The sequence below is a fragment of the Cryptotermes secundus genome, unplaced genomic scaffold, assembly GCF_002891405.2.
Source record: "Cryptotermes secundus unplaced genomic scaffold, Csec_1.0 scaffold685, whole genome shotgun sequence".
Taxonomy (NCBI): domain Eukaryota; kingdom Metazoa; phylum Arthropoda; class Insecta; order Blattodea; family Kalotermitidae; genus Cryptotermes; species Cryptotermes secundus.
Genome location: NW_019734365.1, coordinates 610,372 through 636,263, shown reverse-complemented (window position 1 = coordinate 636,263; position 25,892 = coordinate 610,372). Strand labels below are relative to the sequence as shown.

General features: G+C 36.9%; 1 protein-coding gene and 2 long non-coding RNA genes across 3 annotated transcripts; 2 read left to right on the top strand and 1 right to left on the bottom strand.

Moving 5' to 3' along the window:
- On the top strand, positions 1 to 22,243 carry LOC111868904. The gene is made up of 2 exons (XR_002843583.1): positions 1 to 88; positions 19,054 to 22,243. It is a non-coding gene; the product is annotated as an uncharacterized LOC111868904 (long non-coding RNA).
- LOC117282665 lies at positions 4,918 to 7,715 on the top strand. The gene is made up of 2 exons (XR_004513492.1): positions 4,918 to 6,269; positions 6,786 to 7,715. It is a non-coding gene; the product is annotated as an uncharacterized LOC117282665 (long non-coding RNA).
- LOC111868903 (adipocyte plasma membrane-associated protein) lies at positions 21,119 to 25,875 on the bottom strand. The gene is made up of 2 exons (XM_023859993.2): positions 24,563 to 25,875; positions 21,119 to 23,471 (listed from the first exon to the last, which is right to left on the bottom strand). The coding sequence occupies exons 1-2, from the start codon at positions 25,162 to 25,164 to the stop codon at positions 22,604 to 22,606; spliced, it is 1,470 nt and encodes a 489-aa protein (XP_023715761.1). The 5' UTR covers positions 25,165 to 25,875; the 3' UTR covers positions 21,119 to 22,603.
- Between the last annotated feature and the right edge of the window lie 17 nt (positions 25,876 to 25,892).

The window sequence follows — 25,892 nt, the reverse complement described above, 5'->3', positions numbered from 1 at the left end:
AAATGCGGAAAGTTGGGTTAAGTAAGAAGTTTCGTTTATCCAGATCAAGTATGAAGATAACAGTTGCATTATTCATGTACCCTCTAAGGTAATCCATATTTTATGGTTTCCTATTGTGAGGGATCTCAGATATTGACTAATTATATATTTTACTTGGATTGTATTATATTGAAACCCTTACAATTCTGATGTTCCATTTATATAAAGATGTAACAAGATGAGAAAGTGTTTGATCTTAAAAATACCACTATTAATTACCGATAATTTGATTACTGGTTTTTGTTGCATCATTATTAATGACTATAAAACGGCAAAGTTGTCCCAGTGCTTAATTAATGAACCACTATGCCATGACATATGGGGGAGTGGAAGTGTAGGTCCACGATTCTGGATATTAATGATTGTACATAAATTATTTTCATTTATATTGCCCTTCCTATTAAAACTATATACAGAGTGTCCCAGAGGGATGTGCCAGACTTCGGAAGGGTGTTCCTTATGTTAAAGTATGCCGATATAACCCAAAACACCTATGTCCAAAGTTGAACGGTTATGGAGGTAATGGCCAGAGAAGTGTGAAACTTTGACAGGTGTTACACACTTGTTGATTACCAAATACATATTAAAACTGCCAGGAATATGTCGTTTCTGTAATGTTAATAATGTACCTAACATCAAACTAACTTGTGAGTGACATGAAGCCTTTAAATTTAACTACAAAAAAACTCACATGCCATGTCATTGTTGTCGTCAGGGTTCCAAGCTCTGTACATGACACATGAATTGCAAGCACTGACGTAACATGGCTGACTGCGCGTTCTGGTATGCGAGTGTATGCGGCTAGTGAGGTCTGTCATCACCACACTCAAAGACAAACATAGATAAGACTTGTCAGCTGACAGGTACAGTGCGTGGACCCTCCAGAAGACCACACTTTTCTCGGGCCATTATCTCCGTAACCGTTCAACTTTGGACATAGGTGTTTTGGGTTATATCGGCATACTTTAACATAAGGAACACCCTCCCAAAGTCTGGCACATTCCTACTGGGACACTCTTTATATAAAATGGCATTTGCATGCAAAAAGTATGTGCTGCATTTTCAGAACTGTTGTTGGTGTTCATGGTGGTTGTTTACATTACCTGTCAAAATGGATGGATTTGCGTCCTTTTTTCGGTGTTCCTTTTCAATTCCTCGTCATCCTATTACCATTCCCTTCCTGAAGAGCTCTTCACCTCCATTCTTTCATACCTTTATCCATTCCAAACGTTCATCTGTTTCTGTCATTTCATCCATATTTCTATCCCACCCTAACTGTATATTTGTTCAATTGTCATTCCTCTCCTTTATCTGGGGATGGTAGGAGAAGTCTGGATTGTTCTCCTTATTGTAACATTGGCAAAATAATTTTGGTTCGACCTGTATTCTAGCAACAGCAGAAGATGTTTTGGGGGTTCCCCTGCATCTTAGTAGTGACAGACCCTAGATCTGGTTTTACCTTGTATCCCAGGAACAGCAGAAGGTACTTGGGGATTCCCCCATATCCTACTAATGGCAGAAGATATTTTCGGTTTCCCCCTGTATCCTAGCAATGGCATAAAATACAAGTAATTGGGGTTTTCCTAGATATCTTAATAATGGCAGAAGATATTTTATGTTTCCCCCAGTATCCAAGTGACAGCAAAAAATCTGCGTTTTCTCTTGTATCCTAGCAAAAGTTCCATTGTTTTCATGATATCAGTGCCTTTCTTAGTAGGGAAGTGATGGGGAAATAAGCTGGCTTGGGCCTGAACCCATGCACATGGCAGAAAATTTAACAATTATCTTGAGGTTGTCTCTCTAAGAGGAACATCTCTTGTCTTTACCAATTTTCTCTATGATACGCTGTTTGGAAAAAAAGGGTAGGACAGATGGACTTTGGCAGTTATATTTATAGATATATGATAAGGAGAGGGGATAGTGCAGTCGGTATAGTAATTTAATATACATGCTGGATGACAGAGGAGTTGGAGTTCGAGCATTTGTAGTGTCAAGAATTTTCTGTTCTCGACATTGCCCAGACTAGTTCTGGGGCCTACTCAGCCTCATATCCAAAGGGTACCAGGGGGCTCTTCCCATGGGAGTAAAGCGGCTGGGGCATGAAGCTGACCACTCACCAACTAGTGCCAAGGTCAAGGAAACGTGGCTCTATACATCCACTCCCCCATATGCCTTTATGGCATAAGTGCTTAATTAATTAAGTACAGGGTCAACATTACTTTACTTTTTTATGATATGGTAAAGAGAATAATCTGATTAGTATTGTGACATGTAGACCCACTGCCAAGTAACAGCTGTGTAAAGAGGCAACAATACAACAACCATTGCAAGGGAATGGGCCTGTAGACACGTTGTTTTCCTGGCAATGAGAGAACATGCAAAATGGAAGAGACGATTTCTGTGTGGTCCGTGCCTGGGCTATATAATGACCAGTTGTTCCAGCATGGACTGAGGGAGAGTTATCTCATGAATACGGGGACCTGGCCCTCCAGGTTGGTGGGGGGTCTCGAATCTGAGACAGTAGAATATGATCATGAGTCCCATGGGACTCAGACCTGATAATGACAGCTGGTGAGGCCAGCAGCAATTGTAAACGACAGATCAATTCTCTTCAGAGAGCCCAACATCAACAAACCTGTAACTGACAGTAACAAAAATCTGGTCTTGGGCTCAAGATGGGCCCTTGACACCAAGAATGGCTGACTGACTGTTGGTCATAATGTAACTTTGACTTAGATTGGTTGAGTTAGTTGAGAGTTGCAGTTGTGAGAAGTAGAAAGCTGGTAGCTGAGGCCCAGGACAGTTCGGGTACCCAGAGGAAGGGGAAGTCTGTTGTTATTACCATAACATATCCATTGTTGTGTTATGGGTCCCCTCAAGCTTGATATGACTTAGGATCTCAGCATGTCTAAATCAGGCCATAAAGTTTTTGGATAAATAAAATTATAGGTCTACTCAGAACTCACTTGCACTCTAGCTTCTGTTAATTCTATCCTCATGGCAAGTTCCTCCCTGAAGAACACATCGGGATAGTGAGTCTTGTGAAATGCTCGTTCTAATTCTTCCAGTTGAAAATTACTAAATGTTGTCCTGTTTCAGCATATAAATACATTATCAGTAAATTAAGAAAAAAAACAAGTGCAATCTGTCTGTCTAAATAACTAACAAACTCCACAAAGAAGATGACAACAAGCAACAACAATGTTATTAACAATAATGAATAAATAAATAAATAAGACAAAGAATGTATATAGGACCAACGTAGTCTCACTGATCATCATCATCACTGGTAAAGGCCCTTTTTGAGACACAGCCTTATTAGTTTCACTTCTTTGGATTTCACAGAAATAACAACAATGGAATATGACATATGTAACTAATATATATGCATAATAGAATATACCAGGTTATATACATATTGACATATGTGTTCTTCATATGGAACATTTAATCCTTTCTCTTAAAATTTTGGTTTGCATTATTCTGAAACTAGAGAGGTAATCATGCATGTACACAGTATAGTCTTTGTGTTGCTACCTGTATTAATATCCATTCAAACATTTCTTCAAAATTAAATTATAGTAGTAATGAAGATTAGCAGTTAAAAGTACTAGAACTTATGTGAAGGGAATTGGTTGATAGTATGGAGATTACTGCCTTCCGAAATGTGATGCTATGTTGCCTGGTACATGCTTATCATCATTTTGGATAAATGTGCTCTCCATCTTTTAGTTTCAAGAGTGACTCTTTGATAATGAAGATTGAGGTAGCAGTCTTCATAATCACTACTAGAGGAATCTTAAATCATATGTGGTTGATTTGCTGCCAGTCACTGTAGGGCCTTTAAAAGGTTTTACATAGAAGCAGTTGAGTCTTTGATGAAATTAACTACTTCGAAATTCTCTTGTATGTTTACTGAACTTGAAGAAGGTAGTGTTTACCTGTATCTGCGTTGTTTCCTCTTGATTGGACCTCCAGAGCTGGAGATGGTTCCTCCCAGACCTGACAAACCTAGGGGAGACCCAGGTGAAGACAGTAACCCAAGTGACGTTGATGGTGTGTTCCCTAGTATAGCTTCACTGTAATCTTTACAAAAATTGAACCATACAAAATATAATATGCAGGTTTTTGCACAAAATTTATGCAAAGAAGGGGCTGGCATTAACAGTTAACCAAGGCTATTTAGTATGAAATTAGTATATTGTAGATACATGGGGAAAATAGATTGTACAGGATAAATAAAAGAACTTACGTATGAAGAGTAATACACCTGGTACATGAAAAATAAAGTGGACTATATGAAAATTAAAGTGCATCGTTGATTTGCATCCTAGGCCACACTACCTGCAATTTGTTTGGAACCATCTAGTCAGTTAACCTCATTTGTTAGTACCCCCGAGAATGAATTACCCTGACTACAGTAAGAACCAACAGACATTTAAATACTGTACTCTCACGTGTATGAGTCATTGTAGATGGGGTTTGGTTTGGTAATTGGATTTACTGACCGCTTACAAATTGTAACTACAAGTATTATTTTTTTATTGCTAGTGGGGTGGGACTAAGTCCCTTGTACTGTGGCCACTTCTGTACTATTATACCAGCCCCAGATGGTAGGTGAGGGTGATTGTGGAGCATTTGGTGGAATGAAGATTGGCAGGGGGAACGGAAGTACTTGGAGAAAACCTGCCCCAGCGCCACTTTGTCCATCACAATTCCCACTGGACCAGACCTGGTATCAAACCCGGGCTGACGCAGTGGAAAGCCAGTGACTAACCGCTAANGGTGGAATGAAGATTGGCAGGGGAACAGAAGTACTTGGAGAAAACCTGCCCCATCACCACTTTGTCCATCACAAATCCCACTTGACCAGACCTGGTATCAAACCCGGGCTGACGCGGTGGAAAGCCAGCGACTAACCGCTAGACCTATGGCGCGGCCTTAACCACAAGTAACTAACACAAGTGCTAATTCACACACACACTACAATTCACTGCAGCACACACTAAATTTTCTCAGTCTGCTGTCTTCATCATTAGTTGTGTGGTAACAGTTTCTGATGGCAGATGTTTCCCTTACCCTGGGTTCCCGAACTATCCCCGTGCCTCAGCAACAGCTCACAATGACTGAATTGCAGCAGTCCTCTAACTGACTGTTCACCAATCAGCTGTTTACTTCCCTGCACTGCACTGCATTAACTCCAGCTGTGTCTTGCACCTCTTACAACATCTTGGCACAGACCGCACAGAAAACACCATTCCTCATGGTTGTAGTCCAGTTGTTGCCATGGGAACGTTTGTTTGCAAAGCCGTTGTTTAGCAACGGGTCTACATGCTACAGTATTTTACTTGTTATCATGGCACTATACTGTACTATAATCGGAAACCCTCATAATGGAAATCTGGCTATTGTTCACTTAAATAATAGTCTGGCGGAACAATGAATTTACTACCCTGTGTAACTGGGCAGGCATACTTATCTTCTCTGAGTGGGGTGGCTAATTTTGGTTCCCCCATACACCTCTCTTTTTCTTGGGCAGTATTGTGTGTCCATCCACTTAAAACTGAAACTCTTGTCTTGGGCAAACATCTAAATATTTGCACAGTCCATCACGTGCTGCTTGCATTGTTATGGGATTCTCTTCCTTAACCAGAGAGGGTGGGGAATTTTGGATAGTTACACACAGCATATCCATTTCTGTCTGCTCTAGGTCGTTGCAGAATTTTTACATTCTGTGTCATATCCAAGAATCATGCTGTACCCGACATAGAGTACCCTCTGCTTGCTTACACTTTGCCTAATTTGTTACAGCATCCTACTTCTTTATTCATCCACTCCTTAACCACATGGACATTCCTTATTGGTTTGCTAGTAGCTTCTCTGCTTCATTCAGTCATCACTCATTGATCACATGGACATTCCCTGTTGGGTAGGTACTCGCTTCTCTGCTCATCCAGTTGTGCCACATGGACATTCCTTATTGGTTAGCATCCTGCTGTCTTCATCCGTTCACGGTTCATGAACCCCAAAGATGGTCCCTATTGCCTAGCATCTCGCTTCTTTGTTCACTCAGTCACGGCTCATATACCACATGGATGTTCCCTATCAAACAGCGTCCCACTACCTTTAGCCAGTCACGGCTCACTAAACACGTGGACACCCTATTAGGCAGGATGCGGCTCTTTGTTCACAGAATCACCACTCATGAACCATGTGGATGTTCCCTATTGGTTCCCACTGTCTTCATCCAGTCACGACTTATGAACCTCATGGACGTTCCTTCTTGGTTAGCATCCCAATCTTTGATCATCCAGTGACACTTAACTACTCGGATGTTCCATATTATTTAGCATTTTAAGAAGTTTTGTTAGAACTGATGTAAGGGGATGTCGTTAATACTTCACCAAGTAGATCTGATATAATACTAATTAATCTGTTGTGGAAACATGGAAAATAAAATATGTTGTACAAGAGAAGTAAAGTTGCCTGTGCATGTAAATTAAAGTAAATAGTAGATTCATGTCCCATGCCATACTACCTGCAATTAGATTGGAACTCCATATTTGGGTACCCTCATTAGTTAGTATCCCCAAGAAGGAATTACCCTGACTACACTGCTCAATCACAATTTCTCTAATCCATTACAGAATCCCACTCCTTTCTTCACTATTCATGTATTCATCACATGGATATTCCTAATTGGTTATTATACCATTCCTCTGCTTATGCACTCACATTCTCTATAGGTTAGCATCCCACTGACTTTATCCAATCACGGCCCTCAAACCACATGGATACCCCTACTGGTTATCATGTCACTTCTCTGATTATCTGAACACATCTCATTAACCGTTTGGATGTTCCCCCTTGTTCAGCATTATTACAAAGTTCCTGTAGACCTCAGGTAAGGGGATGGCATTAATATTTCTTTGATAGTGCGTTAAATACAGTGACGTTCCCTATTGATTTGCCTCCCTCTGCCTTCAGCCAGTCACAGTTTACTAATCACTTGGATGCTCCATATTGGCCAGCATTTCACTCCTTTATTCACCCAATCATGACTCATGAACCACATGGACCTTCCCTATTGGCTACCATCCCGCTTGTCTGATCATCCAGTCACAGCTCATTAACCATACTGATGTTCCACATTGGTTAGTGTTTTTATGAAGTTTCATTTCACCTTAATCTAGTTTTGCAAAGGTTACTAAGCCAAAGTCACACAAAATTATAAAAATGTGAATATTACCGCAACATTGGACAATGTGATGCCCAACACAGGAAATATAAGAGGCTTAAACTTGGTGTTGGTCAAGCATGTGACTGTTCAAATGACTATACTGCTGTTTTAGTAGGAGCTACTAAAGATAGAGCATGATCTTCTGTACTGAGCCTGGACTGATAGAGGTCTTGTATATATTGTATATATATACATTTAATAACATGTAATCCAATAATCCAATGGGTACCAGGAGTGCTTTACCTGGGGTGTAAAACAGTAGTGGTGTGAAGCTGACCACTCACATCCATCTAGTGTAGGGGTTAGGATGGCAAAACCATACTTTCACTCCCTCATATGTCTTCACGGCCAGGGCCAACTTGACCTTTTCACAATTGGAAACAGGGAAGGATAGATTGTTTGTTTAACAGTTTTATTCACTGTTAAAGTTACATAAATCAGATATCAGGATGATTATGGATGACAGATTTAAAACGATATATAATGATGCAAACATGAGCTACTGTAAGCAGAGTGCACACACTATTCAGAGTGAGTGAAGAAAATTAATGAAAATCTGTTAGGATTGTCAATCTTATCACACTTTCTTGGAGTGAGTGAAGAAATTTAATGAAAATCTGTTAGGATTGTCAGTCTTTTGGTCAAGATTCGAACTGGGACCTCCAAAATATGAAGCAGTCCTACCAACTACACAACATTAAGGGGACTGTGGTGTAAACATGATATTTGCACCTTGAAGTAATAAAAGTAATTTGTAGAATATAATTTTTGTCCCCAGCAGCCATTGAATTTCCAATTCATTTCCCCATCCCATAACCACATTTGTGGTACAATTGAATTAGATAGCTTGGTTTGGTGGTGAGCTAGAAAAGAGGGAGGAAAGGAGGGAGAGTCTTTTATTTTATTACAGCTTGTTAACCATATTGAAGCTGACAAATTGAATGAACAGTTCATGTTGTGGAAAGGGGTTTTACTTTTCCTGAAAATGTAGATGAAGCTAAGTAGGCTTGAAGAAGTGCTTGATTGACAACACCACATCCCTTCATTCCCCTCCACTGGGAAACAACTTCTAATTAGCTTAGATCATTATTAGGTTGTACTAACTATACTAGTGTCTGAATATACGTAATGGAGTTTGTGCAGGGGTGTAAAGAAGCAAGAAACATGGTGTGGGAAGGGAATTTTAATGTGTTTAGTAAGGCAAGTTTATGATTAAAAAACAAGGAGAGTTTAGGTTTAAAGGTCAGTTTCACTTCAGCAAGCAACAGCATCATGTGCATTTTGTAGGCAGTATATCAAGAGAGGTATATGACTATGTACGGTCTTTAATGAAGGATTTGAATATCATGTTCTATACACTGTGAATGAACATACACAAAATCAAAGTATCATGATAGATAAAGAACAGGATTGTTTATATAAATTTGACAGCACTTAAAATTGTTTCCAGTGACTTTGTGACTTAACACATCTGTTCCTGGGAGAAGTGTATTTCAACTTACGATTGCATGGTCAGACTGACAAAGTGATGGAATAATTACTCATCTGTACACTGCGTTTTCTGTCATGTAAATATCATATTTCGTTACAAAGTCTCGTACATTGTCTCTTTAGATCAATGTTTTGACAGTTCTTCAAAGATATTGTGTTTTACAAGTAGTGACAAAAGGAAGGACCAGTTAAAGTAATGACTTATCCTGAAAATCTTAGATGGATGTGTACATCAGTTTGAGGTAACGTGTTTAATACTGCCATGAAATGTAAAATACTAAGATAGAATGAACCTAGAATGTGCTTCTGTGCATCACTTTTAGAAACATCACATTCTGGTCTTTGTGTAATATGTAATGAAAGTGTATTAAAGGATGACTCAAATTCATCACATTCTTACAAGCAAAGGGTTGAGAAAGGAATTTCAAGATGTTTTCCAGATTATCTGAAGTTGAGTCCAGACACCTCCAAACACTAAGAATTTTTCATCTGAAACACATTTTTGGTCCATATGTCACAGGAAACTTCCTGTATGTGCAATATGGTAAACACTCTGAAATTTCTCTTGTCCATGTGATAGATTAATAGATATTATAGGTGTTAAAATACAGATGCAGAGCCATTGCTCTGCTATTGTTAATGCCTACTTTATCTCCCATCTCCTATAAATTTTAAATTGTTACAAGTTGAATATTTGTAATGTAATTGCATGTCATTCTTTTAAGATTCGAAGCATTCACGGTAATGGAGTGAAGTATTCTTGGGCGATCTGTCATGTCAAGTGGCATGAATTTACAGTATTCTGAAGACTATTTCTGATTCCATCTGATAACTTGAGAAGACTTCATTGCATGAATTTCTTTTGATATGAAATTTGTTGAATTTACACCAGGTCTCATTTGATATTACTGCATGAAGTACATTCACTTTTAATTGTAGGAACGAGATTTTTCAGTTTTACCCACGAACTGCATGAATGCAGATGTATCTTGCCTATTAATGCTTTGGAAATGAATAAGTGAAGGTAACATCTTTTAACTTTACTTCATGGTACCTTATTTGTTTACTGTTTGAGGAATAACATCCCATACAATTGGCATACTTTATATGTATTTTTTGGCTAAGTAGAAAACTCCATTTGTGGTTCTATTTTCACTTCTTTAAAGAATAAAATGCTGCCAAGCAAGCATGTTCTCTTGCACAAGAAAAAACCGGGAATGATACGTGATATATGATATGGTAACAAATGAATCATTGGCTGTTTGTTCTTGTGACTGATGAGCTGTGAGAATTGTGTGTGTCCAACCATGGTGAGATACACTGCTGAACAACATGTACATGTTGTATTTAGGTTGAGAACTTCATGAAAGGAGGGAATACTTATGATAAATTCATAAATCTGAACTTACATTCTGTAACTGGCATTTTAGAAATACTATCAATTGCACAGTTGATCCTCAGTTTGTTTATGGTGGATGATGGCTGGTCTCATCTGAGTGGTTACATAAACTTTCAGAACACATTCAACTGGGGTACTTAAAATTCTCATGTTATTCATCAGGTCAGAAGGTTGGTATAGGTCTGCTTTTAATTCAAGAAGTGTTCCTAGCTCCATATTCTTTTATGGCTCATTTAGTTCGCAGTAGTATATGAAGCTTCTTGTGAATCATTACTTTGAAGCATTAACTGAACAAGAAATGATTTACATGTATTTTCTGTAGAAGGTTATACCAGCATGCCTTTCAGAAAATCAAATACAGACTGTTTTCCATGAATAATTAGATAGGATTCTGGTGTTGAAAATTTAATGTGTGGGCCAGACATGAAGCAAAAGTTAAATAAAATAATAAGGTGAAAAAGATGGAAACAGAACAATGAACCTCTTTGTATAGGGTTTTAAATTCTACAATATGGTCCTGGTAGGCTCTAGGACAATTGGTCAAATCTTCTACTTCAGTGAAACAGTAGTTCTCAGATTGACTGTTATAGTTAAGTAGTGTAACACATGTTACATCACTTGCTATATAAGTTTTCATATTATTAATTTCCTCAGATTTTTCCTGTGTTCCTTTACAGTCCTACGTGTTATCAGACGATATGTTGAGGCGAACATTTAATACCGTCTCTCACAAATAACACTTGAAAATACGTAAAGGTAAAGTTGCCACTGTGCTTAATTCATTGAGCACCGGGACATCTTTTAAAATTTACTAAAAATTATGATTGTGTAGAGAAAGACACATTAAAAATTATTTCACGCCAATATTCTATTGGGAAGAGGGTCCCAAAATTTATGGCTCTATAGTAAGACACTAGTTTCATTTATGAGATATGGGCAAGAACGATACCAGTACAAAATAAAATTGGTCATTGTTTGCTTTTTAACACTGAACCTCAGACGATTAATGAGATTAAATAGATACTGGACTGCAATAGCTTACTGAATTTTGGTGGTGAACCAAAGGGTGTGATGAGTGGTGTTGAGACAGAAGGTGCTGCCGTGGATGGAGGCAAAGAACCCCCAGTGGAGAGGAGGCCTGCTGTTGTTACCAAAGTGTCACCACTCCCTGAACTTGCTGACAGGGAGTTTAGCAGTCCAGTGATGGAATATCCAGCACAGTTACCACTGGAAACAGTGCCTGATGTTCTGATGTTCTGAAGTTCTGTCATGTCTACTAGTGGTTTTACTTCCATATTTCAAGCTAAATTTACTTTAAATTACAGAAAGTCAGGCTTTGTAATACTTTAAGTAGTCTGTATATAACCCTTAGAAAACTATACACATTTTGAAATGCATCTTTTATTCTAAACAGAATTTTAAGCTAACTAAAATTAGCAAGAACATTTTTGAAAAGCATGGTTAGCACAGAGAATGTTATCTGGAAACACATTTTCAGATAGGTAAAAATATGTTACTGCTACATTACACAAGCCAAAATTTTTTGAGGTTTATACTGAGTAAAACTGTTAGAATACAGCAACAATTTAATTGTTGTGAAAACGAGATTCACACTGCCTGGCCTTTTTAACGCAGAAAAACGAAACTTAATATATCACACAGCACTTAGAAGTTTGGTATTCTTCCTGAATTTTCCCTTGGATGCTGTTACTGCTGTCAACTGTAAGTGGGGGAGGGGAACCAGGGGTAGAAACAGTTTGAGAGGCATGGAAGGGGAGTTAATCATTATTGACCACAGTGCGCAGCTGCACTGCTTTGTAAGGTACAAATCGCAGTACTATGAAGCCACACAAAATCTGTCTTCAGTAAAGTTTTTCAGATATTTATATTTCCTCTACATTATAGTCTCATCTAACACATCTAGCACAGTGAAGCTGATTTTGTTTCACATAATAAGTTTGTACCTTTTCTTTTTTATATATTTATTTTGAAAAAATTGGTATTGCTAGACTTTGTTAACAAGTTCCAAAAGGATGGCAAAGAAGGCTTTGTTCCTTAATTTTCTCAGCCACACTTTGATTATCACATACGCAAAAAGATAGAAAAAATAAAAACTACTAGTACAAAACTTTTGTTTGTCACTTCTGATGTCTTGGTTTGCCACTGCAGATGGCTATTTGACATCACAATAATCTGAATTACAGAGAATGTGTTATTTAACCCTCTGTGAAAGAACAAAACACTACATAATATAATAATCCAATGTTTAACACTTTAAAGCACAATGGTTACTATGTGTACCTTATTGAAATGAAATCCTTGCATTTTATGTACACAGCATATATATGGATTTCACATGAGTCTCAGAATAAACAGTTACCCTCTTAAACACCATTAACCAGTTGCTCTTTTAATGGAGACTGAATGTTTTCTGTGAAACATGAACATAAGTTTTAAATATTATTTAGACGAATTTTAGGCTTCAAAGAGTTATGTTCCCCTTGTGCATCATTTCTGACAAATTCCACATTAACCTTCCTACCTCTCTGCAGTGCATATAACATATTCTGCAATTTGCCATTTATGTTGCTCTTATTCTAGTTCCTGAAAGTGATCCTTGGAGGAAAGAGTGTCTCATTTAATGTACTGGACTGTTATTAATGGGAGGGGAGGAAAGACAGAAATTCTTGTTGAAAACATGAACTGAACTTAGGAATTTTGGTAAATGTTTGCAACATGAAGAGGGTTAAAAAGGATGGATGTGTAGGTCATTTTAAATTAATACTAGAATTCCTGTGACAGAAAGTTGTCAATGCGATATCATAAACAATTTGTGCTTTTTGTGGTGGTTATGTACATTACCCATCAAATTTGATGGAAGATAATCACTTTTCTATCTACTCTGTGTCCCTATCTCAATGAGCCTTTATATGATAAGAAACATTTATTATTTGAAGTTTCAATCATGTCTGAGGTATGGCATTATGTTATGGGGTGGGGATAGTGAAAGTCATAAAGTTTCTAAATCATGCATCATGTAGACAAATATTTAAAGACTATAATATATTAACACTGTCTTATTTATACACACTAGAAGTGATATGTTTTATTAAAAAATATAAAAATTCTTTGGTACAAATATGGATATCCATAATCATAATCATAATGCATGAAAAAAATTACATGTACAACATTGTAAGAGAGTTCTCTATAAGAAAAGTGTGATAAATATGGGTATCAGTTTCTACAGTAAGGTTCCAGATCAGATAAAATTAAGGGAAATTTTTAATTTATTCAAAAAGGACTTAAAATCATTTCTACTGAATTACTCTTTGCTCTGTTGAAGAATTTGTTGTTTTAAATTTTTAATATGTGTGAGTGTATCATTATCTCTTGATATGATAAAGATCTTGTTTTCATTTAATTTTTATAACTTTGGACACAGTGCTTATATTGGTAACAGAAATTTTGTATGCAGGTTTGTCATATTGTATCTCATTTTTATAGTTGTATATGGTATGTTGTGACATGTACACAATTTGTGTATGTAGTTAATTATTATAGTATTGGTGACCTTATATACAATGAAACTTGACTTGTTCTACATCCGAAAGTTGTATTGGCAAATGTGGATTTCTGGGACAAGTAAAGATATGAATATATCCTATCATTCCCATCCTTCTCCTCCCTCAAGTCAAAACAGCTCCCTCACCTATGTTCATATTCTTCCATTTTTTCTGCATTCCTTTCCCATCCAAATTATATGTTTGTCCTATCATTGTTTCTCTCCTGTACCTAGCAACTGCAGAAGACAGTTTGGATTATCTCCTGTATCCTAATAATAACAAAAGATAATCTGTGATTTCTCCATACCCTAGTGACAGTAGAAGGTAGTTTAGCTTTTCCCATGTATTCTAGCAACACTGGAAGCTAGTCTGAGTTTCCCCCTATCTCACTATTGGCAAGAGCCTAATACTTTTCTTATGGTAGAAGTAGTAGGGAAAAGTCAGCTTGGACTTGAANGTTATATGCTTATTCAACAAATACATGATAAATGGTTGTGTCCATTTCCTCTTTTTATGTACACTCACAGAAATACAAACCAACATATGAGTGGTACATAATTTATTTGAGCCAGTATAGCAACTAGGTAACAGGTTGGATAACACAGTTTGATTCCAAGAAGGGGCAAGAGCTTTTTCTGTTCTTTAAAACTGTTGAAACTGGTTCGAGGGCCCACCCACCCTCCTAACAGTGAGTGCTGGGGGCTGTTTCTCAAGGAACGAAGTAGTGGGTATATGAAGCTCAGAAGCTCAACACTCACCTCAGTCTTGAGCTGAAATTTAGAATGGTGGCACTCTACCTGCACTCCATAACACGTTTTCATGGCACAGTGCTTTATTAATGAAACCAATTTGTTATTGCAGAAATAGACTTCTATGTTATTGTACCAAAGACAAATGTATTTCTTCATTTGTAGATATTTTTTCTAATGTTTTTAGCCTCGATTTTGTGTTAGTTATACCACTGACAAAACTGTTATCACTATTTGATAACATGCCCTACTCTGCAGCAAATGAAAAGGAGGGGAGATAGAGCATTACAATTAAGAAAACAAACAAGTTCTTGTGATTTCAGGCAAGTTGATTTCAGTCTCTAATATCTTGGTAACTACTGTATATACCATATACCAGATATGCATATACTGGCTAAAATTATTTGGCAGAAAGCCAAAACTAACTTCTACACAAATGCTAAAATTGAAAATAATAAGGTTTTGACATTAATTATACACATCTCATTCTGAAATCTGATATCCAGTCATGCCTTTAATGACTGTACAAGTGAATATTTTCCTGAATCTGCTGTTATGCAGGGCTTCATCTTGTTGTCTCCTTAACCCCCGGCCAACCCTCCACCAGAATAACTGAGCAGTATTCTGCAGTGCCCCTTCTGGCCATTGTGGGGCTTCTTGAGGAGAACCCTCCTCCTTGCCATATCCACTGAATTGGCAGTTTGCCCATCTGCATAACATTCACATTTTTTAATTTTAAGTGATACAGATCGAACTGGTGAGATGTACAACATTCATGATTACCTTTTCTGACATACTTTCATTCATTCCTTCCCCACTGTTACATTTAAAAGCATAGTTACTAACTAAACATATTATAGAATCCATAATAGAACACTTAACTTATTAAGTAAGAGCATGAAGATGTACTCTGAATGTAATCCTAGTAATTCTGTTAAACATCTATGGCCTTGATATTATTTTAAATCTATTGCTGAAAACCTGATCAAACTATAGATTCAAACTAAATAAAAAATTATCTGTCCTTGTATTCTCTTTTAAATACCCTTAACATTGAAAAATGTTTCAAATAAAAGTTGTAGATTTACTAAGATTTAAATTTATCACTACTGACAAACCAGTTTTGAGAAAATTGTTAACAGTTTATTTTTCTTTCATGTAAAGTAAGGCTTGTATTGAACTCATATGAATAAAAAGTAAACTAACTTGGGAGCTTTTCGTTTATATCACCAATATAAAATTTATTTGAAAATCGTTAAATAATTTGGGGACATAACACTGGATAGATGGATATGAATGTTATTTTCATGTATTTTGTGCGAAGAATTTTAAACTGTAAAATTAGCATAATAGCAGTAGTTTAGTAGTCCACAGTCATAATATCAGTACAAGATTTCCAGTTTTACCAAGAAGTTTCTTTCTCCTGCTTCTGATAATTATTTTTAAAAGGGTTTAATTAAAACGTTCTCAGATGTGGCATAGGAGGGGGGGGGGGAGAATGAGCTCAGTTAATTGCACCATTATAAAAGTATTTCTCCAGCCTTTTCGTCTTCCATCAAGAAATTAGTTCTTAAATTGAAGATCCTCATATGGCTTCTCATAACTTAATATAACATCATAAGATGGAGAGAAAATTAATTTATAGAACAAGACAAACATATATATGTATATACACTTTTTTGCTATGTAAGGGAAAATATATTAACCACTCTTTGTTTAAAAATTGAATACCTTCTGAACTTGTATTCGAAGTGAGGCTGAAAATAGAATAAGACTTCTGCCTTTTGTAGTTCATAAAAATAAATAAAGTTATTTTAACAAAAATACAAAATTTGGCAGATCAAATTCATCAATACACTTTTACTCTGAAAAGTAAATGCAATTAACTGTATATTCAGTTAGGTTGCAGTGCCAGCACTATAGGTGAGCATCTTCACATTTCATTTGATATACCTTATTAAAATAGCATTGTTAAACAGGTAAAGAGTTATGGTTATCCAAACTGATACAAGACATTCAACAACCAATCAATTTTGTAATATCTACTCATAATGAACACCAGCTGTGCATCACACAGTTTTTCCTATCACAGTATTGAGGAAAATCAATGGCTATGAAAAGGAGAATCATTTTTATATTACAATTGTATCTGTATAAAAGAATGGCAACAAAAGGAACAGGCACTGAGGAGAATCCATAGTAAGAGTCTGTTCTTTGAAAACCAAGACAAAGGATGGTTCAAAATAATGTATATAAAAATGCATATACATATGGAAGTTCTCATTTACACAGACGGGAAAAGGCTTTCAGTATTTTGGCTTCTCGTGATTTAATGTATGTTTGAAATTGATTTATTATTTTACTTCCTGCCAGCAGTTATGCTATGATGGAGAATTGTGATACATGTCTTTAGTGCCTTTCATCATGCAATGCTTAGTAACACCCAATTACTTATTCAATGCTACCAGAACACTGCAAAAAGGCTTCATTTCATATTGATTTTATGAACATCATACACTGTCCATTGGAAAAGAGATGTAAGTGGGGGGAGGTAAAGTGGGGGAAGGCATACACCTTACTAATGCTCACAGAGTAAGAGAGTGGGAGACTGTGCCCAATAAGAGCTCTCTTCCTGCAGACAGTACAACAATTTTCATTGTACTTGTCAGTTTTAATTACATCCACTGAAGTACAAGAAATGAGTAATGCTCACTGAGAGAAAATAAAAATATGTTAGTTGGTTCACAGAAAATGTGAGTGATTGTTATGTTATTTAATGGTACTTTTCCAGTTACAGAGGTTATATAGTAAGACAGGAATGTGGATCATAAGTGATGTGTTAGTTAGGATTTGAAATGAGGTTGTCATGATTTATTTCAAGGTACTTGATTTGACATTTACCTTGAAAGACTGAGCAAAATAATGGAAAGACATCAGCCAGAATAGTCAGTAACCTGGCCAAGATTTGAACCAGCTACTCCCAAATACAAGTCTGCAGAGTTATCACTATATAAAACTGCTCAGTTCATAGGTCATTTGATGATGCTGCATCAGATGTAGTTGTTGAATAGCTTGATAATGACTGATATTAAACAGAATTCTGATGGTAATTGTTGTCAAGATACAGTTTAAGATACCATCCCAGCATTCTCCTGAAGGGACTAAGGAAAACTATGAAACACTTTGGTGTGGATAGCTACTTCCCTGGTGAGATACAAACTGGGGACATCTGAATATAAATTAGTTATTACATCACTTTAGATGACCAGATATGTAAAATTTAGTCATAGGTGCACTGTGGTACATTATGAAAGTGAGGAATTTGACACCAATTCAGTAGCCACACACTTCAGTAAGCCTGATCCTAGGCCATTGTAATCTCATTAATACAGACAATGGATCACAATCAGTGGTCACATGTTAATTTGAAATATGTATCATAAAACAAATAAAACCTTACTTGTTTGATATTGCCTTCTGATTGTTGTTATTACAACTGAAGATACTGTCACATGTAAGGGGGCAATGTGACTAATAAGTGTGCATTTTAGATTTGATGAGTAGGTTTATTTGCCATCACTATTACAATTACACTCAGTTATAACTTCACATGCTCAACTCCTGTATAACAAATCCCTCTGTGTAGCCCTGCTTTTTTCTTGAAAGCACGTTAATTCACTGCCGAGTCACTTCTCCTTCCGTGTTCTGTTGTATTCTTCTTCTCAACTGGCCCCCTTTTATCCCTGCTATTCATGTGGTGCCTTTTAAGTTTTTTAAAGTTTCTTTCTTAGTCTACAGTGAACTCTAAGTTATCTGTACTAACAGAGACAAGTAGGCTGGATAATTAGAAACAATGGATAATCAATAAAACTGGAAATACCCACTATTCATGTTGCATTCAACCTCACAAGTCCCTTAATTGTCATGTTACTGGTCACTCAACAGTAGGACAGATATCTCTCCAATAGAAGAATGCAGCCATGTTCAGAGGTAGTAAACTTCCAAGAACAGCAATTAAGACAGTAAAATGGAAATTTGCAACAGGGTGAGAATATGTACAGTCTACTGCAAATCACTGTAAATCATAATTGATACCTATTACTGACAGAGATGTAGTGTGCAACATTTAAATCATTATGACAAGCTATAATCGTTAAGAATTACTTGGTTCTTTGACTGTATCCATGGTCCAGTATTCTAAAAATTAGAGAACACAGTGTTTTGGAAAAGATCTATTTCTGTCCTCAGGTGAGTGAGGAGATACCTGTTCTGTTGGGTCGCTCAGAAACAACTACCTTCAGTCTTTCATTAGCTCTTTCTAAGGGACTCAACACAGTAGGTATATCCCCCTTCACCTGAGGACAGAAACGGTCTCAGTTTCCGAAACACTGTTCTCTGGATTTTAGAATACTGGATGATGGACAAAGACCAAAATCCCAGTAATTGTGAGTGTTATACGCCATTGTCAGAACCCTTTAGAATGTACTTATAATCATTAACCAAGCAATTTTGAAAGTCCCATGGTTAATCAAGGGTCTGTTGTATTTAAAGCAGCATTCTCACCTACAGAGGCTGTACGGCATTGAATGAAATCTTGGAGCTGGAAAGGATGTGAAACTGGCCATGGACCATTTTAAGGTACTCTCCCAACATCTGCCTGCAGGGACTGAGGATACTGGTCACCTAGTTCAGAATCAAACTGGGGCTCCCTCAAATACAAAGCCAGAATACTAACCAACCAACCACAGCATTCTGGATTCCCCTAGAATTAGAATTTGATAGCTTAATGAGTATTAGTACTACTACTAAATGTGTTTGTAATGTCATATAAATTCAAAATATTTCCAAGGTTTCCATGTTATTACTGTCCATTTTATCAAACAGTTACCGTATTAACACTGTATTACAAAGATGATATTTCTAATGGAGTGATGTTCATACAGTGTTACATGACATTTGGTTGCTTAGTGCCTATGCCAGCTCTGATGTCCACAGCTGAATATGAGGATGGGCAAATTAAGTTTACTAATATGATTCTGAAGGACATACTTGCTTCTTCAGAATTATAAAGAGAACTCCACAATGACAAATACTTCAAAAAGAATTATGCAATTCTGTACTGTGCTGCATAAGCTATGAGGGAGAGTCAGTAAATAGGTCACAAATGGATATAAAATGTAAAACATGTGATATTCGAACGTTGAAAAAGAATTTGTTTCTCAACGTATCCTCCACCAACATTGATACACTTGTCCCATTGCTTTACCAATGCATCAAAACCAGCAACATAGAAGTCTTTTGACTGTTGTCTCAGCTACTTCCCCTCCTCCATTGTAACCTCTTCTTCAGCAAAACGTCTGCCACCAAGGTGGTTTATTAGCAGACCAAACATATGGACATCACTAGGGGCCTAGTCTGGGCTGTAAGGCAAAGGTTCAAGAAGTTGCCACTGTAGTTCTTTAATTCTTTCCTGGGTTCCTCAGGCTGTATGTGGTCTGGCACTGTCATGATGAAGCAGTATTCCTTTTTCCAGTTGGCCTGGACATTCTGCGAATTGCATCCTCAAGCTTCAACCAAACTTCACAGTATGATACAGAATTCACATTTTCACAATGCTTCTGAAAATGGGCTAACAGTACTCCCTGAGAATCCCAAAACAAGGTAAGCATAACCTTCCCAGCTGACAGTGTTAACTGAACTTTTTGATTGAAGGTAAACTGGGATGTTTCCACTACACTGAAGCAGCTTCAGTTCATGTTGGTAGTGATGCACCCATGATTTGTCCCCAGTATCAATATTTTCACCCCATTTGCTTCAATTTTCTCAGTCCTTCAGTTCTCTGGGCACCCACCATGTGCTTTCTGAAACTCAAACGATTATGCATTAACCCTTGGACCACCCCAGTGCAGTTGCTACACTATCGTCATCATCCTGTCAGCTCAAATCAACTCTTCCACCGGCTGAACAATTGCTCCTTTTGCAATCTAAACAGAGTGATCTGGTTGGGCATCATCTGCGACTTTCAAACATCTGAGAGAATTTCTTGACCCAGTTGTGAACAGCTTTACATGACAAACATTTCCCACTGTAAACAGGAAACATTTCTTTATGAACATTCTTTGCATTGCTTCCATTTGCCCACAAAGGACACACAACAGAATGCAACCCTTCAGTAGCACACTCAAGCATGGATGCCATTTTGACTACTGAAACCAGCCTCTGAACATGTGCATGCATGCCTACTACCTAACGATGCACATAAAAAACCTATTATGTGCAGTACAGCTGTTTTACTTCAATTTGTGACATATTTACTGACTCTCCCTTGTATTATTTAGAATGGTGCCAAGGAAGGAAAATAGACGAAAACGAAAAGCACCTGAAGATGGCACTTTTGTGCTGAAACATGTATAAGAGAGAAGAGTAAGGTGAATAAATGTATGCACTGTAAGACAGTTAGAATAAATCATGGAGGAAAATAGAGTTGGACTAGGGCTGAAGGATGTAGTAAAGGGTAAGTTGCACAAATGTCAAATGTTTAACATTCAAGTTATGGCATTTGCATCTGCTGTATGCAAAAGGTTTGCTCCATGTGAAAGGAAAGAGTGAAGTGACACATGCCAAACAATTTTAATACAATGGGGATTTTTTTAATAGCTTAAGAAACAGTCTTCAAAGTTCACATTACAACTGCAGAAAGTTGACGAGCACTAAGTAATTAAATCTTTAATAATATTAAAGCTGCTCTAAAATGTCAGGAATTTAAATAAGGTTTGCATAAAAGAGCAGACTTAAATTTTTTTGTTGTTGAAAATGAAATATTTTCTGGCTTTCAAGGAAAAACTGACATTTCATAACTGGATTGACAATTCAGTTGCTGTTTCTGTTGTGTCTATAACATCTCACATTTGTTTCTGCCATGTTTATGCTGACTGGCAAAATATAAGTGTCATGGTTTTGTATGCTTTATGTGTGGGTGATGACATGTGAGAAAAAATAAGAGGATAAGACGAAATTTTATTGGTTAGCTAAGCCTGATAATAATTTTATATGCAAAGAAACATTTTAACAGTCAATTATTTTAATGTGACACAAAACATAAACATACGAAACAGACGTAACAAAACTGACCACACAGTAACTTGATATAAAAGAACTGCAACAATGATTACAACTGTCAACAAGTAACCACCAATAGCTGCTTCATATTCAGAAAACATGACCATAGGAATATGAAAAAAATCAACAATAAATTTCTTCAATTAACTATTTTTTTTAATTCTTAATAATGTGTCAATGGCGCAATAATATTGTGACATGTCAAACCGTTGTTTGTCCATGTCGAGCTGAAGTGCGCTGGTTGCTATGCAGCGTTGTGCAGCAACGCTTCTGTAAACAGCAATTACACAACAGTGAAGCGAGGTGTGTTTCCACTGCCCGACTGAGGGTTTATAACAGTAACTGGAATGCCTAAGGAGTTTAGTTGAAGGCTGACAGTCGCCGAGTACAGTTGAAGTCTGAAAGGACTATAGCAGAAGAAGTAAATGTGACACTGTGAATTATGTAAGTGTGGATAAAAATGTACAATGAATATTCACTAAATCCGAAGTGGCGCGAGTTATTTGTTACGCCACACAGGAAACACGTGACAATATCAAATGTACACTTATCTGTCTTCTATTGCTGAAAAGTACCATGAACACGTTCTTAAACATAATTATGGCAGGTTCCATACCATATTACACCAATCAATAAAATGGACAATTATTTTAGTTTTTCTTTTTTTCTTTTGGTTGCCTGCATGAACTACTTATTTGTAAGATTATGGCAACAATGCAAGACATGTGTGATAGTTTGCAATTGAAAAACATAGTACAACTGTCCCAAGCTATGTATAAAAATATAAAAAATATATATCTGTAATGTAAATGCAAACAAAATAAAGTTTTAAACATGCTGTCTTGCAAACATTGACACAGTCTAGAAATCGAATGTTTCTCATCAAGAAATACGCTTATTACCTGCACCAAACCAATCACCAAACACAGATCTAAGAAAAGTACAGTTCTCAAACTGCCTTTAACAAGAATTTCTGATTCTTTTTATTTTGTTACTCTGGTTAGGGTTTATTTTGTTGTTGTTGCTGTTGTTGCTGCTTTGATGGTGATGGTTTCTGTTGTTGCAGTGGAGGAGATGCTGGTGGCTTTTGTTCCTGCTGTGGTGGTGGATGTTGTTGTTGCTGCTGCTGCTGCAGTGTTGGTTTCTGTTGTTGTTGCTGCTGTTGTGGTGGTTGCGATGGTTCTTGCTGTTGTTTTTTTGGCTGCTGCTCCTTTTGTTGTTCAGGTTTTTTTTCTTGCATGATTTTTTGAGGCTCAGCAAATGACAGTTTCACTTGTCCAACATATGTATTGTATGGAGAGCCAAAGAAGAATGCTCCATCAAACCAATGAGCTTCACTAATTCCAGATAAAGATCCATCTGTATTATGATAACTGTGTTTAATTTTGCCATCTACATCAAGCTGCAGGACAATAGTACCCTTTTTAGCAAGTTCATTTACAGATTCAAAGTGACCAATCCAGTGAACAATTCTCTTGGCATAATAGTTTGGATATATTTTGTCGATCTGCTCAAATGACATTTCCATTAGAGCTAGAACACGTGCTATGAACTTCCTTAGTAGAGGGAATGGCCCAAGACTCTGGAATAGCACGGGGTTACTCTGGTCTCTAAGCACAACCAGCGGAACCAGAAATCCTCCTTGACCATCAGACTTCAAGTTGTCTGGAAGACCTGGGAGACCATCTATAAAAATATCTCGACTTCCCTTCTTAGGACCCTTCACATAATACCTGTGTATACGGCTTCTTGCTGTTTCTGCAACCAGCACAAAATCTTCTTTTGGAGACAGAACGACACCATTGGCAAAGTGCAGACCATCAATGAGCACTTCATTGCTACTTGTTTTAGGGTCATATTTTAACAGCCTGTAAATAAACAAATTAAAGTAACTTAAATTTAATATAGAAAATGGCACAAAACATAAAGTAACTCAAAATAATGCCCTAAGATAGTTAAAAAGATTAAGTAAAAGTGAAATTTAGAATAAAATTGTCTCATACTCTTCACATTCTGAGTCCATAGCTTAAGATAGAACTGGCATGTAATCTGCACTGGGGAGACAGACATCATACACAAAACTCATGTCCTAATCTTTTAGAATACATTGTAGCAATAAATAATCCATTAAGTCAGCTAAGTAGAGAATTTGGTGGTAGGTCCTTGTTATTGTGGTAACGAACATAAAAATGCATATCAAATTTTTATCTGGTTTTACCCTCATTTATGTGGAGAAATAAAGCTGAACATAAACTGAAACTCTTTGGAGAACTGAATGTTAGGGATTATATTTTGCCCTATGAGACAATGGGTAAAATGGATAAAATTATATAATGAGGAATTCTATAGCTCATAAAGTATATCTCCATAGCAAAGTGCCTAGATGTGTTACGTGGGTACAGGCCAATAAACATAAATAAAACCATAATTCAGCAACAGATCACAATGATCAGTACACTTAAGAGATTATGTTAGTAAAGAAACTAGGTAAAACCCTGGATTTAGAGAGGTATACTTTGAAGTTTTTCTGCCCATACTTCTCTTGTATTATTAGGGTTATTCAGTTCAGGTCATGAGGAGTTAAAAGAGTGCCATGAATGGAGGAAAGAAGAACTGCATAAAGAAGTCAGGAATTGGAACCTTCTGATAAACTAGGACATGTGTCCTATGAAAACAGTTTAGATTTACTCNATGTTTCTTGTATTATATGAACAACCAATGGCAAGAGACCTTTCTGTACTCATGATTTATGTTTTTGGTGAAGGTATGTGTGGATTCAGTCCTTACTGAAATACAACACAGATAGGTATTTTTGGTACATTATGTAGCCATTTAATTTTTAAAGGCTTGAAAGACAAGAAACATAAAGTCAAATGTACAATACCAACATGCTCTGAGTAAATGATTCTGTAAAGCTTGGATTTTTAGTTCAAAGTATGTAACTAAAATCTCCACCAACCTGCCACTTCCATCTGCAAGCATATCAAAGACACCATTGTCAAGATGAAAGTTGCAACTTGAAGTTGTCCAGTAGACAGTACCATCATTGGCTATATCAAGTGAATTGGGAAGTTTATTAATCTTTCCTTCAACTGGATCATCAGTTGACACAAGTTGTGTTTTTGCACCACTGTTTACATTGACTTTAAACAATCCATAGTATGCATCAGCGACATAAAGGTGACCATCCGGGCCAAACCTAATTCCTAGTGGCCGTCCACACTTCTTTTCTTCCCAGAAACCATCACAGACTTGACCAAATTTTACTACTGGGATTATTTTACCATCAACAAACTTCACTATTTCTCCTCCATGTATCCCTGTATACAAAACTCCTTTGTGGTCTTCAAACGCTTCTGGGCCATGCACTTTACCGCTGAATAAACGTTCAGCATTATTTAGTACAGAGTTTAAACTCAGTGACCCCATCAATGGAAGTGGTTCAGTAACTCTAAATTCGGTAAACTGAACGTAGGGTGGCAATCCCGGCATTAAAGCAATAAGTAAAAATATAAGCGTCCATAGATATAAGGTTTTAAATATGAAATACACGACACCCATCACGAGTAATAAAATTGTCTACTTTCGGCAAGATGAATCTTTTATATATTACGCGCACTATGTATAATTTCTTTCCAATACAAAATTCAGGCAAGAAATCATTCGACCCTGAACAGTAACTGGGCAACTGTCCTTTCAGAATTTCACCGAATAAACCCAATACTCAAACTACGTATTGCTCAGTACCCTCAGTACCGCTCAGTACTTTCTATTAACACCATCAATCTGACCCATCTGACCTGACTGCACAACTCTGACAAGAACCAGAACAACGACGATGACCGACGACTACGACGACTACGACTATTACCACCATTCGCAATCAATGATTAAGCTTTCAATTACGTCACTAAATGACACAGATCACTAAAGTGACATCGAATTAAACGAGATATCAACCGATTGTAAGCAAAATAGTAATTGGGCTGCTATCTTTTATAGTATCCTACAGATCCTACATATCCTATAGATCTTTAGATTGCGGTAGATTGGAATAACGACCAAAGCCCCCAAACAGCACATATTAGTTAGGTAGTGCAAGAGTAACTTTCCCATAACATTACCTTATTTTAAGTATAGTATCCCACAGAAATGATTTCAAGACCTCCACTAAGCTTCGTTGTTACGTATCAGAAATTTATTTTAAGATTTAGTAACGGAACCTAGTCCAAATGTAAATTATGCATTGGTTCCGAACTTCTCTACTCAAGTTCTATTTGCACCCCTGC

Excerpts from the sequence above, each read along its gene's own strand:
- LOC111868903 (XM_023859993.2), bottom strand. The coding sequence starts at position 25,164 with ATGGGTGTCGTGTATTTCATATTTAAAACCTTATATCTATGGACGCTT. Across the intron at positions 23,472-24,562 it reads CTTGCAGATGGAAGTGGCAG|GCTGTTAAAATATGACCCTA; the intron begins GTTGGTGGAGAT and ends GTTTATTTACAG.